At 41.5% G+C, this 21611-nt stretch overlaps 1 protein-coding gene across 1 annotated transcript in view; it reads right to left on the bottom strand.

Moving 5' to 3' along the window:
- Nucleotides 1–6711: 6711 nt before the first annotated feature.
- Nucleotides 6712–21611, bottom strand: part of ADGRE5 (adhesion G protein-coupled receptor E5) — a 72445-nt gene continuing 57545 nt past the window's right edge. Inside the window, exons 9-20 of the mRNA XM_070934402.1 lie at nt 20192–20284; nt 17496–17664; nt 16845–16958; nt 14348–14577; nt 12516–12689; nt 10829–11017; nt 9982–10199; nt 9400–9466; nt 8795–8886; nt 8338–8506; nt 7961–8068; nt 6712–7101 (exon numbers count right to left, since the gene is read on the bottom strand). Coding sequence (XP_070790503.1) covers nt 7069–7101; nt 7961–8068; nt 8338–8506; nt 8795–8886; nt 9400–9466; nt 9982–10199; nt 10829–11017; nt 12516–12689; nt 14348–14577; nt 16845–16958; nt 17496–17664; nt 20192–20284 — 1656 coding nt within the window. The 3' untranslated portion in view covers nt 6712–7068. The remainder of the gene's footprint in view (nt 7102–7960; nt 8069–8337; nt 8507–8794; nt 8887–9399; nt 9467–9981; nt 10200–10828; nt 11018–12515; nt 12690–14347; nt 14578–16844; nt 16959–17495; nt 17665–20191; nt 20285–21611) is intronic.

Below are 21611 nucleotides of genomic sequence, written 5' to 3'. Positions count from 1 at the left end.
GACCAGCTGGAGCCTCCGGGTTCTCCTCAAGGGGAGCCCCATGTAGAGAGCATTGCAGTAGTCCAAGCGGGAAGTAACAAGAGCATGAGTGACCATATTTAACGAGTCCCGATCCAGAAAGGGACGCAACTGGCGAATCAGGCGGACCTGATAAAAAGTCCCCCTGGCCACGGCCGTCATATGCTCTTCTAAAGACAGCCGTGAGTCCAGGAGGACACCCAAGTTGCGAGCCCTCTCCGTGGGGGGCAATGACTCGCCCCCAATAGTCAGTGATGGCGCCAACTGACTATATCGGGATGTCGGAAACCACAGCCACTCGGTCTTGGATGGGTTGAGCCTGAGCCTGTTCCTCCCCATCCAGATCCGCACGGCCTCCAGGCACCGGGACATCACTTCAAGGGCATCATTGGGGTGGTCCGGGGTGGAGATGTACAGCTGAGTATCGTCAGCGTACTGGTGGTACTTCACCCCGAAACCACGGATGATCTCACCCAGCGGCTTCACATAAATGTTGAACAGAAGGGGCGAGAGGACCGACCCTTGTGGCACCCCACATACAAGGGGCCTCGGGGTCGACCTCGGCCCCCCTGTCAACACAGACTGCGACCGGTCAGAGAGAAAGGAGGAGAACCACCGTAGGACGGTGCCCCCCACCCCTAACTCCTCTAGCCGGTGCAGCATGATACCATGGTCGATGGTATCAAAAGCCGCTGAGAGGTCTAATAGGACCAGGACAGAGGAACAACCCCTGTCCCGAGCCCTCCAGAGATCATCAACCAACGTGACCAATGCCGTTTCCGTGCTGTACCCAGGCCTGAAGCCCGACTGGAACGGATCCAGATACGACGATTCATCCAGTATAGTCAGCTGGTACCATCACTGACAATAGGGGATGAGATCTTGCTCCCCACAGAGAGGGCCCGCAACTTGGGTGTCCTCCTGGATTCACGGCTATCTTTAGAAGATCATTTGACGGCCGTGGCCAGGGTTGCCTTTTATCAGGTTCGCCTGATCCGCCAGTTGCGTCCCTTTCTGGATCGGGACGCCTTGCGCACGGTCACTCATGCCCTAGTTACCTCCCGTATGGACTACTGTAATGCTCTCTACATGGGGCTCCCCTTGAAAAGCACCCGGAAGCTCCAACTGGTCCAGAATGTAGCCGCGCGGGTGATTATGGGCGCAGCTCGTTACGCCCATGTAACACCTCTCCTATGCGAGCTGCACTGGCTCCCGGTGGTCTTCCGGGTGCGATTCAAGGTGTTATTTATCACCTTTAAAGCGCTCCATGGCTTAGGACCTGGGTACCTACGAGACCGTCTTTTGCCACCAATAGCCTCCCACCAACCAGTTCGTTCTCACAGGGAGGGACTACTCAGGGTACCGTCAGTCAAATTATGTCGACTGGCGACTCCCAGGGGGAGGGCCTTCTCTGTGAGGGCTCCAACCCTTTGGAATGAACTACCCCCGGAGATACGGAATATCCCTGATCTCCGTGCTTTCCGCCGTGCCCTTAAGACCCTGATGTTCCAACAGGCGGGGCTAAACATATGAACATGTGAATGATTTTTTTAAATGTGATCTAATTCTGGGTTTTATTTAATTGACCAAACTAAGTAATAATTTTAATTAGCAATTTTATGATGTTTGTGTGTCTATATTTTTCTTGACTGTACACCGCCTTGAGTCCTGCGGGAGAAAGGCGGTATAGAAATATAATAAATAAATAAATAAATAAATAAATCAGCAATATTTGAAGGTATATTATGCCCATGGCTCCAAGTTTGTGAACATCTTCATGTCTGACCTAGTACAACTGCTCTTTTTACTTGAGATTCATTGATGACATTTAAACATCTGGACCCCTGGAAACGAATAATCAAATTACCCCATCTAAAAAAAACAAAGTCCACTTTGATGTCATGGTAAAACAACACAATAAACATAAACAGTATTCAGGAACCCTACCAATTACTTCCACCCAGAATATAGTATTGAATATATCTAGCAGTGTGCCGCCCCCTCCCCCCCAATTTTTGGGCACCAGGGATTGGTTCCATGGAGAAAAGTTTTTCCACGGACCAGCAGGGGTATAGTTTTGCATCTGCCTCCATCCCATGGATGGGGCTTCGCTTTTTTGCGTGGGTAGTTGCTGGCATGCAGGGATCAGGGATTGGGGACTCCTGATCTATAGAATCTACACTACAACTGCATTTGTTCTGGCCAACCTGCAGTGATGTGCAACTGATGGATTAAAGTGGACATTCTATAAATAACCCACCTAAATGTAGTAGACAGCAGAGCTAGATCAGGGAGGATTTATTAAAATACCACCAAAAACACATCACTGGCTATGTGCAGTTCAAGCTACTCAGTAAATTGTAGCCTATATTGAAATACTGCATTTTTTAAGGGTGGCAGGTCCATACTTGCATATAGAAAACCATCCAATCTGAAGTAGATGACAAGAAATAACAGGGTTATGATGCTAAGGAAGTGGATAATCCCAACCAACTCCCCACATTTACATCAATAGCACCATCACAGGCCAACAACTTCATACACATCAGAGGCATATACTGTAAGAGATGCTATTATCTCTGGATTCTATGTAGGCCAAACATGCCAAACATTGCAAAAAGAATTAATGGATGCAAGTTTGACATCTGGATTTAAAGTAATGGCAAAATAATCCTGGAGCATTTGAACCTGGCAGGACACTCCATTACAGATTTCAAAATAGCCGTTTTTGGGGAGTGGGAGGAAGAAGAAACGAGTGAGATTGCTCAACTCACAGTCAAAAGTTTCAGGCTAGCTAATAAATGCCATGGGATTTTAATGTATTACAATTGTTAATTGATATGGTGCTTGTAATCTGTCTCATATATAATTTGCACCTGCATAACTACCCGGTCTTCCCATCCCTTCTGACCCACCTCATCCCAATTTGAATTCTGTCAATTTAGCCACTCCGTGCATCCATGAAAGCTTAAGCCTTTTAATAAAATGTGTTATTAAATCCTTGGTCCTGTCTGAGCTTGGTGGTTTGCTTGCAGTCATTTCATTACCAGGTTAACGTCATCAGAGAGTGAATGTGTGATTTGTTCCCTATTTATATATAGGCACCGCCAGGTTAAGAACAAGTTCTGTTCACTGTCTTTAACTTGGATTTGTATTTAAGTTGGAACTCGTATTTACAAATGGACTGCCTATTACTAAAAATGACAGACTATATTGTCCTTTGTCAAACCAACAGAGCACTAAAACCATGCAATGTTTTTAGGAACTATTGAAAACAGATGAAAACCACTATATATCAAAAACACATGGTTTCATTGCTTCATCAGAATTAGGAAGGACAATGCTGTCTGCTCTTTTTAGTAATAGGCAGCATACTTGGGGATGGTCTATACTAGGGGTATCAAACTCAAGGCCTGTGGGCCGGGTTCTTAAACCGGGCCTGTGGGGCTAGCCTATCAAAGGACCGGCCTACAGTGTCTCTACCGGCCAAAATGGGATGCATGTGGGGGCCTCTGCAGTCCATTTTCACCCTCCCCAGCCTCCTGCAACACTCTGCCGGCCAAAAACAGACCGCACAGAGGCTTTGGGAGGCCTCTGCATGGCCCTTTTTGGCCTGGCAGAGTGCTACTGGAGGCTGGGGAGGGCAAAAACGAGGTACATGGGGGCTGTGCGTGCACCCCTGCACCCCATTTTGGCTGGTAAAATTCTGCAGGAGGCATCCGTCCCGTCTCCCCCCCACCCCCGGCCCACAGAGAACTACAATGCTGACCCGGCCCTCGAAGAAATCCAGTTTGACAACCCTGGCCTATGCACTAGCTTGCCCTATCAGTTTTGGTGAGGGTGCGATTCCTTGGTACTCCCTTGATTAGAGTATTATTTTCTGCTTGTTTGCCTGGTGTTAATCCCTGCTTATCTGGGTTTCGGCTGCTGGAAAGTATGTATCCTGATCTTTTTGTTTCCTTCTTAGCTTTTTTTAATTGTCTCTTTTGAGTTGTGTGTAAATATGTTTTTTTTCCCCCGCATCTATTAATGGATGATTTGTCTGAATTGCCTAGCATTTTTGGTTTAGCTTGGTCCAGAATGTTCATAATTTCTCAGTTAAACTATGGTTAAGTCTGTTTATGTTGTGTGAGAGTAAGGAATTTTCTGTTCTCTGACTGCTAATTGGTGCTCATGGATGTTTGCTCTGCAGTCTTCTGCCTGTCCATCCTACATAGTGGTAGGATGGACAGGCATAATGGTTGTTACAGTACTTGAATTGTATGATATAGATGATTTCTCTGGTTTTTTCTTCTTCTTGGGCTCCTGGGTCTTTTGGTTTACTTTATGTTTTGGACCGCTTTAGTAGGTTTGTGTGCTACACTAATGCCAAGTGCTTGTAATAGTTTATTGTTTCTCAGATGTTTCTGATGTAAGGCAGCATTATCCTTTTCATAGTTTGTGTTGATTGTGCTGTGGTGGATTGAGTGGTCAGGCACTTTTGATATGGATATCCATTTTATTGGAATATTTGTATACGTGGTCTATTTCCTTTTTCTAGTATTCTTGGATTGCTGCAGTCTTTGTACTTGTGTGATTCAGAGAGTCTATGGAGATTCTCAGTCATCTAGGTCATGGTTGTCCCAGAGGTGCTTTTCAAGAGGCAATTGGACTTTCTGGTTTTCTTCTCATCCAAGAAGCTTCTTCAGCTCTGACTGGATGGTGGGGAATGGAAGGATTTATGTTCCTTTCAGACAGTTGGTCATTTGCATCCTTTTAGAGAGTCATATCGGCCAGGGGTCAAGAACCTTTCGGACCTCAGGGACCACTAAATTCATAATTTTAAATCCCGTGGACCACTAAAATGATTTTTTTAAAAAGATAAATAGTATTTAGTGCAATATAAAAAATGCAAATATTTTTTCTGTGGACCACCAAAAATTTCTCACGGATATAGGCCACTTCAAGGTTTATTTGTGTTGTCAGGGTTACCTGAGTGGTGCAAATGGGTGTGGAGCCTTCTTGGAACTGTTGAAAGGATTGCATTGTAGGCTGAAGATAGATGATGTCATACCCCCCCGGTTGGGGGAGGGCTGTTCAATTTTGACAAAGATGACATAGACATAAATTGAGGGAAAAATGCTTTAAGAAAGTAGGTAGGTAATTGGACAGAAACATTTTTTTTTAAAAAAATTGTACATCTTTAAAGGCACTCTTAGAGTGAATATATTTCAAGACAGAGCAGTTACTGAAACTGAAAGACAATAGTAAAAGTATCAGTAAAATGAATCCCTCCAATTTTTCCCTCGAGTACAAATTTACACATTCTAATACTATAAAATGTACATGCAAAGACTAGGTCTAACTTGTGAATAATTTTGACAGCAAAATTCAGTAGAAAAATATCAGCTGTGAACTCTGGTGTTTTGCTATTTACATGCAAATAAGGCACACCTGGAACTTGAGATACACATAAAATAAAAATACCAAGCACTTTACAAAAAAAGTTAGGAATACTGAAAACAGTTCAAGCCTAATTGGTCTAAACAGGAAGTTCTTCAATATTTTCTGGGAATGGCCACTGTAGAAAAAAATCATTAACTTCATTAAAAAAAGAGGAAAACTGAAGTAATCCTTGACTCCTGAAGATTTTGTATTTGTACTGTTCTCTTATAAGAATATGGAAGAGTTTTTCCATCACTGCCTTTTGAGATACTGCTTTTAACTTTCTAATCTAACCAAAACTCTGCTGTTCCCTGGAGGTGTTTCATCGAAGTAATAAAAAAAAAACACCACCAAAACTTCTTCCTTTTCACTGCCTCAAGTTTATAATTGTTGTTACTTGTCTGAATAAACAGCATTACCTGCATTCTTGTAACTGAGATTGCTCTATACCCTATACCCCCTTTTTGTCATTGCATCTTGTTACCGCACGCAGAACTCCAGGGAACAGCAGTAAAACAACATCAAATGAAAACTCTTTCTCTATTTCTGTGCTTCCACTCAAATGTGTCAGATATGAAGCAGCCCATGAGATGCTAGATTATTTAGATCTGCCTTTTGAGCTGAATCTGAATTTTGAGCGTGGCAGACATTTAATGCACCAAGATCAACCATAAAATCTTTCGGCAAGAGAAACAAACTACAATTTAAACAGATTTATAGCACAGGGTTACTTATACCTAATTAAGCCTGGCTCAGTGTGCAAGGTTGCAAATGAAAGCTTAATTTTCTATTAAAAATAAATAAAAGGCCTTGTACATTAAAAATTAGATCACTCTCTAAAAGGTCTGTATTTTGCCTACACATGCTATGTTTCTACATTTAGATACATTTTTATGTGCAGGACTATTCAAACCAGGACAACTTTTTAGCTACCTCTAGATCTGGCTTTATCATCTCACTGATGGGCAGAATTCAAAATTTATATTACCTTTTGGACAAATGTAACCACAAAGCAAAATAATGTGAAATTCTTTGTCCAGTCCTAAATTACAGCATCCTTGACAGTCCTTTGCCTTGCCTAACTCCTTAAACATGCTTGACATAGCATATTTACCATCTCTGTTTCTATTGTCTTAATAAGTACTGCAGACAATCACAGGTTTATACTTGAAAATAACTTAATAAACACTAAGGAAAATGCTATCAGATCAGTCCATAGACTGGATGAAAAAGATCATGCCTGTTACGCAAAATTCACTTCAACTTTTTGATGCATAAATAGCCAGGCAGAAGGCTAACCAGTGTCCATGGAAAAGACCTTTTATGAAAGTGTCATATGTAGGAGTACCTTTTAAAAAGAAATGATCCTCTCTTTGACAGAGAAGAGCCTTAGCATGAAAGAAAAGGGAACATGTGATGAAGTCCTGTACCAATATAAGATGAAGGTGGGCCCAGTTCCGGAGCTTGCTAGATGGATCCATGCGTAGGTTTCTGGCAATTTGACTGTCCTTATTGCAGTAGGTCTGAATCAGCAGGCAATAGTTCTGTTTTCCAACCCATCTTTTCCCTGGAAAAGTTTATATGCAAAGCAGCACTCTTGGAATTCATTATTTCTGAAAACTGTTGTTACATTCCAGATTCTTTCAAAGTTTTGGGAGACTGGAAGAAAAGAAAAGACAGCCTTTAGAATTATCTATTAATTGTTTGCCTCCACTGGAGTAAATATTTCATTAGATCTTGATAACAGACAAGAATTTCAATAGATTTGTAAATCTTTCTGTTTTAAGGAAGGACATTTTCCTGTCAATTAACTTAGTTATTTATAGGACAATGCAACCTTTATCTACATGTTAAAGCAAATAATACGAAGTCTGTAGCACTACAGTCAGGGAATCAATTTTAAATCCAAACTACACAGCCAATCACTTCAATTTAAATGTGAAGCATATGATTTAATAATCCTTGGTTAAGTGGTCTGGATTCTGCTTGATTTAGAAGCTCTGAATAACTAACCTGTCAGTAATCTACAGAAACTACTGAGATATAGCAATGCTTGGGGATCATGCTCTCTCTCTATTCCTACTTATATTGTGTGATTGGTCAGTTTTACTCTGTGTTCACACTAGGACTAGGTCATCTGAATATCCCTTTTCATGAATCTTAGTGTGTTTTTTCCTATTTTCTTAGCCTAGGTTCCTGGTCAGATTAATCCTTATGTCAAATGTTTTCCCCTCATTTCACATTGACATACGCTCTCAAATATTCATATAAAATGACCGAAGAGATATCAAATACACCCACTTGCACCTCATTAGAAGAAGCAGTCATTATTGGTGATTGATTTGTATGGCTTCTAAAAACAGGATGACAGGTTCCAGGTTTTGATTCAGGTTTAGTCTGATTCTTGATTGTTTTTAAAAGGGCCAAGTGGAGGAACATTATGGCCAGGCTCAAAGTCAAAACAGTATTGCAGGGCAGCTCCACACTCAGAGGGGGAATCTGGAGGATCAGCTCTTACCCTTAACGTGTTGGAACCGGATGTGGAACTGAACTCTGAGTACTTGTCAGAACTCTGGGTCTTGCCACGTCTGCCCTGGCACAACCAGCGGTAATAGTCGTCACGCACCTAGACACAAACAACAACTTTAGGAAATTCTAGTCTTTGTATCTGGGTCTTTCCCCTGCTTTGCACACATACACACCTTGATACTTGTTAGTCTTTGAGTCTTTTTTTTTTTGCCAACACCCAACATTATATGCTCAATTTACAGTGTAGTGCTATACTTGTCTGCTGAGAAGTATATCCTATCATATTCAATGTGCTTTACTCCCAGATAAATGACCAGAAGATTTCAGTCTCTGAGCTGGTATTTGCCTTTCTACAAACGCAGGTACCTGTTTTTTGAGTACACAGTGCAGGATGAAGATAAAGAGACCCTGTAGGCTGTTCAAGATGGTGAAGAGGTAAGACAGGACGAGGGTTTGATTGCTGAACTGAAACAAGCCAAAGATCCAAGTAATGCCTAGAATACAGAGCTGTGCAATGGCTGTGATTGTGAGTACCCTGTAGGAAAAGAGATTTAGAACACAACTTAACACCTGTTGCTATGGTCCTTGACCTTATGTAATGAGAACTAGCCTTGAAACAGAATGTGGAGGGCATCTATTACATCAAACAGGGCTAGGTAACAGCCTATGCCCTAATTCTCCACTAGGATTATATTAGATGGAGTTTTTGAAAATCATTTTATTAAATAAATCATTTATTATCCAAGGGGATTATTATAATCTCACCAGTTATTAATTCCTGATCTTTTAAGACACAGATGATCACTTTTTCTTGGCTACTTACCTCTGCTTTTTCAATTTAGTCAAATCAGGGTTAATGTCAGCAAACTTCTCGGAAAGCCTCCAGACAGTAATAAGAAAGACAACAGCGTTGACCTGTGCAGAAAAGATTGGATAAGGATAATCAGGCTTTGAGATGAGCACTAGCGTAAATATCGCAGCTTTTCCAGCTTCCTTAATGGAAGCTTAAAGATAGAGTATTAAGCTTTTGAAAGCTGGACAGTGTTAGAATTAGAGAATTCTGCTTCGACAAATTAAATCCAAGCTGTATAGCCACCAGGAGTCATTTCAGTTTCGTCAGTTTATTTATATCAGATATGGGGTGGGGGTGGGGAGAAGCATTTTAATTTGACATCAGATAATGTATGTGAGAACTGGGGTGAATGCTTTTCTAAAGGAGAGGCAAAAGTTGTCCCTAACAGAGATGGATCAAGGGATGTATAACAGGAACTAGACGACTACATCCAAAGTTACATCCAAATAATGATGCCTTCAAAAAAGTTATAATAGACAGAAACTGGGATACTGTTCAGAGATTAACATTTTAAGTGACTCCCAAGGCAGAGATTAGAAGGAAGAAAGAAGACTTGAATATGCATTCAGCATTACCATGATGATAAAGGAGACAGGTCCCAGGAAGCTCCACAAGAACCCACGTTCCCTGGAAAGCCAGCAGCTGTGTGAAAAGACAAAGGGTGACTTGTTTTGTAGGTAATTGGACCTATATAGTTCTTTTTGGACTTTTCACTTAGATCTGTTCCTCTGCCTCTTTAGAAATTCACTTTCCTAAGAAAGCTCACTACAAGTCATGCAGGAATGTGTAGAAGGGAGGGAAGTCTATGTCACAGGGGCTTAAGGCTGTCCAGAGTAGGTTCCTCTACTTGCCTGCTCAGCCCTTTTACTTCACAAGCAATTCCAGGATGACATGCACCAGAGCAGGGGTCTCCAACCTTGGCAACTTTAAGACTTGTGGACTTCAACTCCCAGAGTTCCTCAGCCAACAAATCTCTGGGAGTTTAAGTCCCTTAAAGTTGCCAAGGTTGGAGACTCCTGCACCAGAGGACCCAGGGACACATTCATATTCAAGATCCTGTCACCTGACCTTCAGTGCACAATGCACAGGAACTCTTTTAGCCCTTGGCTGGGTGGGGGGTGGGGTGGGGTGGATGGGAACACAAATTCAGGACTCACTTTCTGCTGCTGTATCCTTTGCTGTTGATGGCAGCGGAGATGCCCACCAAGACAGCTGGGAACCCATATCCCACAAGGAAGATATGCCAGTGTTTAAGGCTATGTGTGTTGAAGACCTGAACTACCATCACGTAGAGCTGCACACCCTCCAGTAGCATCCAACAGAAGACGCAGAGAAAGGAATAATGGAGCAATCCAGCAATTACAACACATGCCGTCTAAAAAGGGAAACAAAAATTAGACTAAGCTGTTCTGGCAGCAGTTTCAAAATCCAGTCCAGTCTTCAAATATCCTTCTTCCCAGAGGAGGACATCATTCATATTCAGGAAAATTCTCTTCAAGCAGAAATGTGATGCACTCTTTGTTCCTACTCCTTTAAGGTCTAACAGCACCCCTTAATACTTGTGCCTCTTGGCATCTTCACTGTTTGGTCTATTAGATACTTCGATCTTGAAGGAACAAGCACAGACCTTCAAAAGGTTAGGAACTGGACTGGACTTATTGACTATAGAAGGAGCTGGCAAACCATGTTTAGGCAACTTTCCCCTGTGCAAGTCAATGGCATTTAACTTAGATAGTGGGAAGGAGAAGAGTTAGCATCTCACTGTCAATTCCTGGGCTAGAATTCCAATCTCTCCCAAGTTCTCTATTAAAGGAGGGGGAGATGCATTTTCGATGATATTTTAAAAGTGTAAGGTATGGGCTCATTTTTTAAATGCACATTATAAGAGATTGGCCACACCCAGCCTTTTCCATTAAGTGGAGGATTTTCCACTTATTTCTCTCAGCTGTTTTGCTCAGAATGCCTCCCCCAAGTATGTAATCAAAATCCTTACCAGTTACTTACAGTATTGCTAGATATCCCAGTGCACAAGAAGATGACATGGGCAGCAAAGAGGGACAGGCAAAGGTGGAAGTGGATGGTGGTGCGGATACCTTGGATGGCACGGCAGAACAGGAAGGTGAGGATGGAGAAGAATAGGCAGATCAGAGATACAACCAGCCCAACCTTTGTGATGACAGACAAGGTCCAATCCTGGAGTAAAAACCAGTATAGGCAATTAATTAATTAAGGCAATGCAGTAGAAGTCAGGTCTTGTCAACTCTACTTGAAAGAACCTCACAGAAGCTAACGACTTAAACTTAAATTACCAATATCTAGTGACAATTCTTTAATGCTTCAGGAGAAGACAATAAGAAGAAGGGCTCAAAAATCAGACTGAAAAGTAGTTGACCAGCCCAGATCTCTGGCTGAAGTGTTTTGGGTTTTTTTGCTTTCTGGACAGCCTCCTTCATGCCTCCTTAAATACCAGGAACCTAATTCTCCTTAAAGCAGTTAATTCCAATAATCTGATCAAGATCTCGGTTCTAATTTTGTCTCAATGCTTTTACTTTAGGAGGCCATCCTCTTCATTACTCCCATGATCTTGCTACTATTTTTGTTGTTCCCTGGGCAGTGAATGACCTGCAGGCACCATTTCCCCAATATTCCGCTGAAGGGAGAACAGGCCAGTCTTTCACCAGCCAACCAACTGAGTTGGCCATCTGCAAAAAAAAAAGTCTCCTTTTTCTTGTCATCTCGGGCTTGCTTCGACCTTATCTCAGGACATATTTTGTCTGAGTCTCAGGTGTTTGATTGTTCTTCTAGTGGAGGTGCTCCAAATGAGTGAGCAAACTGGTCAGCCAAGGAGAGACAAGATGATGGTGAGAGTGGAGCAATGGGTGGAAGTGCAAAAATGTATTTATTGCGACTTTGATGCCACCCAACTCCAGGTTGACTCTGAATGGTTCACAATATAAAAACCAGGATGGTAAGTAGGCCATAGTGAATTGGACACCACAGAAACTGAATAGCCTGAGACGCCTGCTCTCTCCTGTTAAAAAAAACCCTCTGCCATTGCCTTAAGTTGCCTTCCTCTCTTGTTAGTTTTTAATAAGCAATTTTATAATTAGTTCAAACAACTTGGATACCTAATATATAATTTTTCCATGTCTAACACAGCATCTTAAAAGAAATGTTGCAATTTCATAGATAAAAGATACGAGTATTAACAGGGGTGGGATTATATTGATTTGGACCAATTCGGGTGAACTGGTAGCTCTGACAATCAGCTGGGAGCAAACCGGTTCACTCTGATGATCTGGTGGACCCACCCACCTGCCCCTGCACTTGTATCTTCTCAATTGATTCGTGTGGCAGAGTGGATTGCCGCACCTCAGCTGTGTTACTCCCCAGCAGTAACGCGGAAGGTAAGTTTTCATAAAACTGTGCGTCAGACGCACACACACGCAAAGTGCCAGCATGCGTGCAAAGCACCAGCACACGTGCAAAGCTCACAATCACCGAACCGGTTGTTAAACCAGCAGGAACCCACCACTGAGTATTAATACTTGTATTAGAAATGCATATTTCTTCTCTGTTATACAAGGAACTCCAATTATGAGTAACAAATCAATCCTACACCCATTTCTTTTACTTCTCTTCCCTGTCTTAAACCCATCCCTAACTGGTCTACTTTCTTGTTGGGACTTGCCTCTATATCATAGAAGGCCATGAGGACTGCAAAGCTGGTCATGTGTTTGCAGCGGCAATATGTCCTGTTGGCAGTACTGGAGTCCAGACGTACACAGCCTTCTTGAGACCAATGTCCGCCTCTGTTGGTGGGCTTCCAGAAAGCACAAATCACCTTCAAGTCAGGCTTTAATTCCTAGAATGAAAATATAGGAATATGGGGACAGGATGAAATGAGCCAACATTGTCAAATACACACATTTGAAATCTGCATATATTGTCGGCCTTTCCAGAGAGACCAGACGGGAAACATGACCAGATGAGCTAATCCTACTTTACTGTAAGGCTGTATTTAACAGAATCTTGCAAGTCTATATAAGTAAAAATCTCCTGCGGACTTCTTTGCAGCCTGAGATATTAGGAAGGGGTTTTTTTTTTTTTTGAGCCTTCTGCTCCACTCGCTACAAGTACACTCGCTTGACTTAATGACAACTCATTTAAAAAAATGATTCAAAGATACAACAGGCCTTGGAAAAAGTGACTTACACCCTCTGCTCGAAGTTATGACTGTTGCACCAACCCCAATGCTCACATGATTGCAGTTCAGGTGCTTGGCTTGCATTTATGCTGACTCTGTAAACTGCTTAGAGTGGGCTGTAAAGCACTGTCAAGCAGTGTTAAGGATATTCTTGGTTCATAACCGATGTTATGGGTTATTGAGCAGAGTACCCCTTGAGTATGCACATGAAAGCGGCTGAGAGTGAATAACCACAGTTAATATACTGACACACTGAGTTGTGGTAGTCTTTTACTTTTTAGAAAAAAAGTAAAGCAAAGCCCAATAACAATCCAAGTCATACACAGATAAGGCGATAGTTAAAATATCAATTCAGGGATATTCCAAGTACAAAGTCTTCTTACCAGTTGTTGTCATTACACAATAAAACAGTTCTTCTTGAGTTTCAAACAGGAACAAGTTCAATATTAAAACATTCAATAAATAGTAGAAAACAACAAGTAGCAATGATCAAACAGTGATCATGCAGAGAGAACAGGTAGAGAATAACAGCAAATAAGCAGATAAAATGGTGTAGTGTCCACAAGCCATGATTCAGGCTTCCCCTTAAGTACATTGGCTACAGAGCTTAGCCAATCAGGATACAGGATGATGCAATACAGTCTTAAAGCAATATAATACCTTTTGACAAACATGTATTGATAGTTATATATTGCCTGACCAACTAGTTAGACAATAGCCATTTCCTAATAAGCAGTATATAAGTCAAAGTGCTATTGCTATTGCTACAGTGTTTGGGATCTTGATTGGCAACCTTCCCAACCAGCTTCTGACAAGCGAAGTCAATTGAGGAAGCTGTATTTGCTTAATGACTATATGTTTCACTTAACAACCTCATGATTTGCTTAATGACCATGGTAAAAACGGCCATAAAATTGGGTGTGCCATGAGACGACTCACTTAATGACTGCATCTCTTAGTGACTGAAAGCCTGGCCTAAGTCGGGTTTGTAAGTTGGGGATTTATTTCCCCCCTTATCTAATCATGCCAAAGGCAGCATCTCTTCACATGTCTACCAAGATCTTTCCCACATGCCACTACGCAAGCAGAAAGCATGGAAAGTAGACAAGCTGGGCTTCCTGATCTTTCATGTGAACCAGTGTCAAAATCTGATCTAGCTTTGTGTCTGGCTAAGTAGAAGACAAGTACATTATACAGAACCTTCTCTTCAGGAAAGGTCGTTTTCCTTGGGTAATTGGCTATTATGAGAGTAATGGAAGGATATATTATTGCCATTCTGTAGACCAAGAGAAGACAAAGAAGACATGGATACTCACTGGTTTTGGATGGTTAAAGGTGACTGTGACGTTACTGCTCAGGGCAGCAGTCTCATTATGGCCTACAAAAGCTGAGGCCACCTTGGACAACACTTTATAGTTGGGCTTGCCGGGCTCTTCCATCAATTGTTTGGATTTTCCTATTTGTTCCCAGTCACTTCCTTCAATATCTGCATTCGTCAGGATGCACCCTAGATTCTGGTAAGAGAGGAGGCCAACAACACTGGGGCCTGAAACGGGAAGAGCAATTCAAATGTGAGGATGCAGAAGTTACTGGGATGAGACAATCCAATGCTGATCTACATAAGCAGGAGAATGGAGTGAGTGGATTCTCTCTCTTTAAACTAGCAATGGAGAGAAATAGTATGTGCAAATTCAGGTCTATGTAGGAAAATAATCTTTGCAAGAAGAGAACTAGCACAGCAGGGAATTTTCTCTTGGATAATATTTGAAAGAGATTCATATAAAATATGTTAATACTCCTCTCTCTCCATAGTCTCATTGTACAATTCCCAGGTAACCATTTTTTTGGTGTTAATAATTTATTCTAGTGTTCCAGATATTTGTATTCTATATAGAATTTAACTATCATTTTTAGGAATTTAAAGAATATAGCATATTCAATTGCTTATTGGAATAATAGCAAATTATAATTTATATAATACAAACAATATTAAACAATATATTCCTTGTTTATTCACCTGACTCTATTCCTTTGCCTCTTTTGTGCCTTTTCCTTCTGTGTATATATTTTCCCCGTTTCAATAAAAATGTATATTAAAAATTTATTGTGGTCATGTATCATTTAGTTTTAAGAAACTTATCAACACAAAAAACTGCCTGTCATTTCTTCAAAATATAAGAATTGTCTTTCATCAGACTGAAACCCCATCCAATTTAGTATTCTATCGATAAAAATGAATACACAGATGATTCTGGGAAAAACATGCAGAGACAATCTTTCCCTTAAATTCTCTAACCCAAAACATTATTTAGAAATACTTCAGAAATTGAATGCTCTATTCTTCATTCTGTCAAATAATTTTTAAAACCTACACAAGGTCTTCACTAATAGTGGTAAGGAATTTCATACATTAAATCCAACATTGTGTCCTGAATATTTTCCTAATTAAACTCCTTTGAGCAACCCTCTCATCTAATAAAGTAAGAAAAAAACTAACAACCTTTCTTATTATTTTTTAAATAAAACATTAACATGTCTTCACAATCAGTTGTTTTCCAGTACTTCATTTCTCTTAATAAATGTTCAGAAGGGCTACGAAGGAAACACTACCACGTTTTCCCCTCTCCTGGCCCACGCTGCTTCTTTAATTCTATTTCTCTGCCCATTCCCTTGGTGAGGCAACCTATGGCTCAAATAAATCTATTTGTCTGCCTAAGTGATGCTTGGTGGAGCAGAAGAGGGACAGATTCACTGGTCTATAAAGAAAAACATGGTCCTTAAACACGGTCACTCATGTCCTCGTCACTTCCCGCCTGGACTACTGTAACACTCTCTACATGGGGCTCCCCTTGAGGAGCACCCGGAGGCTCCAACTGGTGCAGAGTGCGGCCGTGCGGTGGTTATGGGAGCGACGTGGCGCTCCCACGTAACACCTCTCCTGCGCGAGCTGCATTGGCTCCCGGTGGTCTTCCGGGTGCGCTTCAAGGTTTTGGTTACCACCTTTAGAGCGCTCCATGGCTTAGGGCCTGGTTATTTACCGGACCGCCTGCTGCCGCAAATGGCCTCCCACCAGCTGGTACGCTCTCACAGAGAGGGACTTGCCGTCGGCCAAACAATGTCGGCTGGCAGTCCCCAGGGGGAGAACCTTCTCTGTGGAGGCACCTACTATCTGGAACGAGCTCCCCCTGGAGATACGGAGGATCCCGGATCTACGCACCTTCCGCCGTGCTCTCAAGACCTTTTTATTTCACCAGGCTGTTCTGGCCTCACCTCTCTATTCTCTTTTTAATGTAAATTTTAATTTGTTCTTAACCTGGGGTTTTAAATTTGTCTTGGGCTAAATTGGTTTATTAGATTTTACTTCTGCTCTTAAATTTTTGTATTCTATGTGTTTTATCTTGTGCCTGTTCACCGCCCTGAGTCCTTCGGGAGTAGGGCTGTATATAAATCAAATAAAATGAAAATGAAAAAGAAGGCAAGAAGAAGGAAGGCCTGAGACAGTAAGAAAGGAAACCCTCTTCAGTGACTTATATATCTGGCAAGAACTCTTCTGCATCAGCCTGCTGAAAGAGAGCAAGTTCCACCCTCCACTGACACATGTTTCTCAGCTAATTACTCCCAAGACAATGTGGCTCTCCAAAGAGAAGAGAACCTCTCTCTCATGCCCAAAGTGTGGCCCAGAAGCTTTGACCCCCAAGAAGAGCTTTTCCCTTCTGCTGCCTTCCCTTCAGCTTTTCCAGGCTTTTACAGGCATATTCTGTTCATATTCACAGCATCACCCACATACTTTGTTATGATGATGCAGTTTTTTACCTTCTTCCTTCTTGCTTGCTGCTTCCCAGCTTACTTCCATCTCTGTTTCGTTCAGCCACAGTTTCGCCAGGTCTTGGCTTGTGTTGTCTGCTGTTCTGATTTCCATTGCCAGCTCTATTACGAAAGGGAAGGAAATTGACAAGGTTAGCAGGGAACAGAAAAGGGCAAGCGGCAGGGTCTCTGAAGTAAACATCACTTTCCTCCAAATATTCCAATTATTCAAGCAACATATTTACCCAGCAAGGGAGGGGGATCTACCATAAAGCAGAATGAAACTGGGGAAGGAGAGCTGATTTCATATTTCAAAATTATCCTCCATATCCTCCTTAAATATGCTGTAGGACAGGGGTGGGGGACCATGGTCGTTTTATGACTTGTGGACTTCAACTCCCAGAATTTCTGAGCCAGATGCCTCAGAAATTCTGGGAGTTGAGGTCCACAAGTCATAAAAGGGCCATGGTTCCCCACCCCTGCTGTAGAATAACTCCCAATATTCCCAATCAGCCACAGTCTAATTCATCTGGAAGGTGGAAGGTCATTAGGGGTAGCTAACACACAAAGGAGGTGCCATTGCAATGGAGGAAGGAGAGAATTCCTGGGCAAGGTCGGCCACGAGAGAAATCTCAAATCACCCCAACTCTGTATACTAACCTGTGCCTGCTTTGGACTTGATGGTGGTGGTTCCATTGGGTAGAGCAAACGCAAACATCCTGAGCCAGGCCTCCATCACTTGCATTACCTTAGAGGCCATCTGGTGACTCTGCTCCTTATTCTCAGCCTCCATCAAGTTCAACAGATTATCCAGTGTGTCCAGTGTTTCCTAAAACATGATGAAATTTGTGTTTATGGGAAAAAACTGGCCCTCAGGGACACACTCCGGCTCATTGTTAAGTCCACCATGCATAGATAGGCACAGGAATGGATAATTTCAGTGGGATTTTTGAGCATATAAGATCTAAGAAATAATCTGCCTCTTTACCAGCAGACAACCGAATATGCCTGGTGATGTCTCCATTGTTATTGCATTAAAATGGTGGCTCAGCAGACTAAAGCACTGTTATTAACATCCACTTAGATTTGCTGCCTGCAATTACTGCAAGTTCAAATCTCACCAGGCTCAAGGTTGACTCAGCCTTCCATCCTTTCTAAGGTAGGTAAAATGAGGACCCAGATTATGGGGGCAATAAACTGACTTTGTATCAATATACAAAAGTATGAAGGCTATTGCTTAACGCATTGTAAGCCACCCTGAGTCTCCAGAGAAGGGCGGCATATAAATCAAATTTTTTAAAAAATATTCTTTTAATTAAAACCTAGGATGCTATAAAGCAGAGCACTGGTATCGAGCACTGAGTTTGTGTGCATGAATGCCTCTGGGTCCTACCTAGAATGTACATTTTTCAGACAAAAGTACAAAAGTGCTTTATTGGAGGGGTGCCCTTCTACTCCCCCAAAGAACAAATGCTGAGATGGAAAAAGAGTCTTTCCTGGTCTGTAGGAACTATGAGTGGCCAATGCCTCAATTGGAGCCTACGGCACATGTTCAAAATGCCACATTTTGACCCCATGTGGTTGATGATTCCTGGATGAGAGTATGAGCTAATGTGTTACATCATCAGCTTTCCTCCTCCTACACACCTAGAAAGTACTTGAGTGACATAGCCAAAGAAAAAAGAAAAGAAACAACAAACAAACAAAAAACTGAAACAAGATTGATGTGTCCTCCAAATCGACTATAATCTCCCCATTTTTTCAGTAAAATTATTCAGCTTTTCCAAATTTCTTAGAAAACAACTCTTGATTAATTGATATTGAGTGAAGGGAGATAGTCTGCACATGAATTCCTTATTCAAAGCACAACTGCTCAAGAGGAAGTCCATTGATTTATTTTACTTTTGAGATATATATATATATGTGTGTGTGTGTGTGTGTGTGTGTGTGTGTGTAGGTATATGCATATATATTATATCCACCTTTATTATTTGAGACAAATTAAATATATCAGTTTATACTTGCCAGAAAATGGCTAGGAAGATTAAAAATGGTGATCACATGATCCCAGGACAGTGAAATTGTCATCCATACATGCCATTTGTCAAGTGCCCAAATTTTGATCATTTGACTGAGGATACTGATTTGTCCTCTTGCACTACATAAATAATCACCATAAGAACAGCACAGTGAGCTTCATCCTCCTGCATTCTTTACGAAACAGGCATTTTGGTGATATGAAAACTTTTCCTTCCTCGTAAATGAGCTGGCTGGGATCTATTTAGAAATTCACAAGTAAAGGATCTATAAGCACAGCCCATCCAAGAGTCTGTCAATAAAAAAGATGGTAATACTGTTATACAGTACCTGTTTCTATATACTGCAGATACTCACTTGAATTGTTTTATGCCTGTTATTTTTACTCCAACTCAAATGTTTTCCCCTTACTTTTTAGAAGTCATATAAAATAGTACATGTGACTGGAATAGACATAGTTTTAGTTGTTGTTTACTTTTTAAAGAAATTCATGTAAGAGTGTTATTTTACATTATTACAATATATTACAATATCTTTCAAGATATTACAATATCTTTCTCAGAGTTAATTGCTGGTGACATGGTAAGTAAGAAGTTACCTATTTGTTAACTTCTTACTTACCACTAGATTTGCATGGAGCCTTCGTAGTTCCAGAATAAAAGTTTTGTCTACCACCCCATCTATACTTTTCTTTCTCTGTCGCTCCCACTCCCTGTCCATCTTCCACATGAAGCTCACAGCTGGGTTTAGTCTTAAACAGCCTCTAAACTAAGCTGATCTGCCAGCATTGAGCAATCCTTGTTTGTGTTAAGTGATGGGGAAGGGATGGATGGCTCAGGGAGCCTTCAGAGAGAAGAGAGGTTGGGAGGCAGGGATGCAAATGAAGAAGGCTAAGGCAGGCTCTGCAGCAATGGACCAGTAGGAAGCAGAAGTCTCTCGGCATTGGGAGAAATTAAAGGCTTGCAGAGTGCATAAAAGATGTGAACCCGATTGCTGCTTCTTTTACATCATATCTGGATCGCCAGATATGCCTGGATTTATTGGAGAGTGGAAAGAAATACATACACATGTTCATAAAAGAACCATTGTTATTTGACTAGCGTGTGATAACTGGCTACCCTTTTAGATTCGGACGTTGTGCAATCATGTGCAATGTGAAAAATGCCAAAGATATGAACTGCTTTAGGTCTTAATACGTGATGGATGCAGGGTAAGCAGGGCAGGGAGCTGCCTTCAAGGCATCTCCTGTCAGCTTGTCTTCTTAAATATTTTCCCAAGTTGCCTTTTCCTTTAAGCCAAGAACCAAACTGAAAACATACCCTCAAATGCTTCTTCGAATCCATTTGGCTGCTCACATTTGGCAGTGAACCGAAGAGGTTTCCCAGCTGAGTAGTAATGTTGCAAAGGAAACTCTGCAAAGCAACACCCGGCAAACATCATTAGGGGACAAGGAAGAGGGGGAGAACCATGATGAAGAAATATGAAATCAAAAAAGAGCCTTTAATTCACTGCATATATATGTATATGTATATGTGTGAAACACACCCTGTTTCCCCTAAAATAAGACATTCCCTATAATAAGCCCAATCGGGTTTTTGAGCGCATGCACTAAAATAAGCCCCCCCTGAAAATAAGTCCTCCCCCCAAAAAAATATATGTACCGTGTTTCCCTGAAAATAAGACCCTGTCTTATATTGTTTTGAACCCCGAAATAAACGTGCGGCCTTATTTTCGGGAAGGTCTTATTATTTTGGGGCGCATGGAGCAAGACGGGGCTCCTCTTGCCATCTTACCTGATTTCCAGTTCTGTTTCCCTAACCCTAACTGGAGGAAATGGTGGGGACTGCTTGCACATGCGCTTAAATATTTTCAGGGAGGTCTTATTTTTGGGGGAGGTCTTATTTTCGGGGAAACACGGTATGTATAGGTGTGTGTGCGTGCACGCATGCACATGCACACATGCACACGCACACAGGAGTACACTGGATAGAAAGCCCTATTAACCAATAAATACATTTCAAGAATAAAATTCCAGGAGAATAATTTTCACAAGTGCTATTATCTGCCCTTGTCTCTCTTAGTGAACAAATAAATCAGCAATAGGTATACGTAAGGCTCTCAGCGGTTTGGATTCAAGCTCCAAATAATCTTGAGAGAACATGGGAGCATGACCATAGTATGATGCCTTAAAACAACAGCATCTTTTCCCAATATCACATTCTTGAGTCCAATCCTGCAGAGATCTAATATATTTTATCCCTGCACAACATAAATGTAGAAACCATATACTGTATGCCATTTAATTCTGTATCCTGAAAAATCCTACTGTGTTTACTTAAAAAAACCAAAATCTTCTGATCCTTAAGATTACAAGGTAAAACACAGGCAAACTCTTAGTAATTACTAGGTTGAGGCAGTTCAATGAGATAACTACCTACGTGCAACTTTTCACAATTTGCTTAACTGAGGCAAATTATATCATTAAATTGTATTGTAATGTTAGGTATTGTTGCTGTTTATTTCAAAAGCCATTAGACTGTTGCTCAGGAGGCAATGGTTTGCCAAGTTAGAAAGCAAACTAAGTCTAGAGATCCATGGTGGAAATACCGTCACATCCAGAGATGTGGTGACCCACTGGGGCCAAAGAGAGGTGAAACAGATGCCTCTTTTCTGCTGTGCCTCTTCACATGAATTACAATGAGAAGGAATTCAAGCTATCTCCAGTGAGAATGCCTTTTA

The sequence above is a fragment of the Pituophis catenifer genome, unplaced genomic scaffold (genome assembly GCF_029215685.1).
Source record: "Pituophis catenifer annectens isolate HBS135680 unplaced genomic scaffold, rPitCat1.0.hap2 SCAF_2, whole genome shotgun sequence".
Classification (NCBI taxonomy): Eukaryota; Metazoa; Chordata; class Lepidosauria; order Squamata; family Colubridae; genus Pituophis; species Pituophis catenifer.
This window is presented reverse-complemented; position numbering and strand designations above follow the sequence as displayed.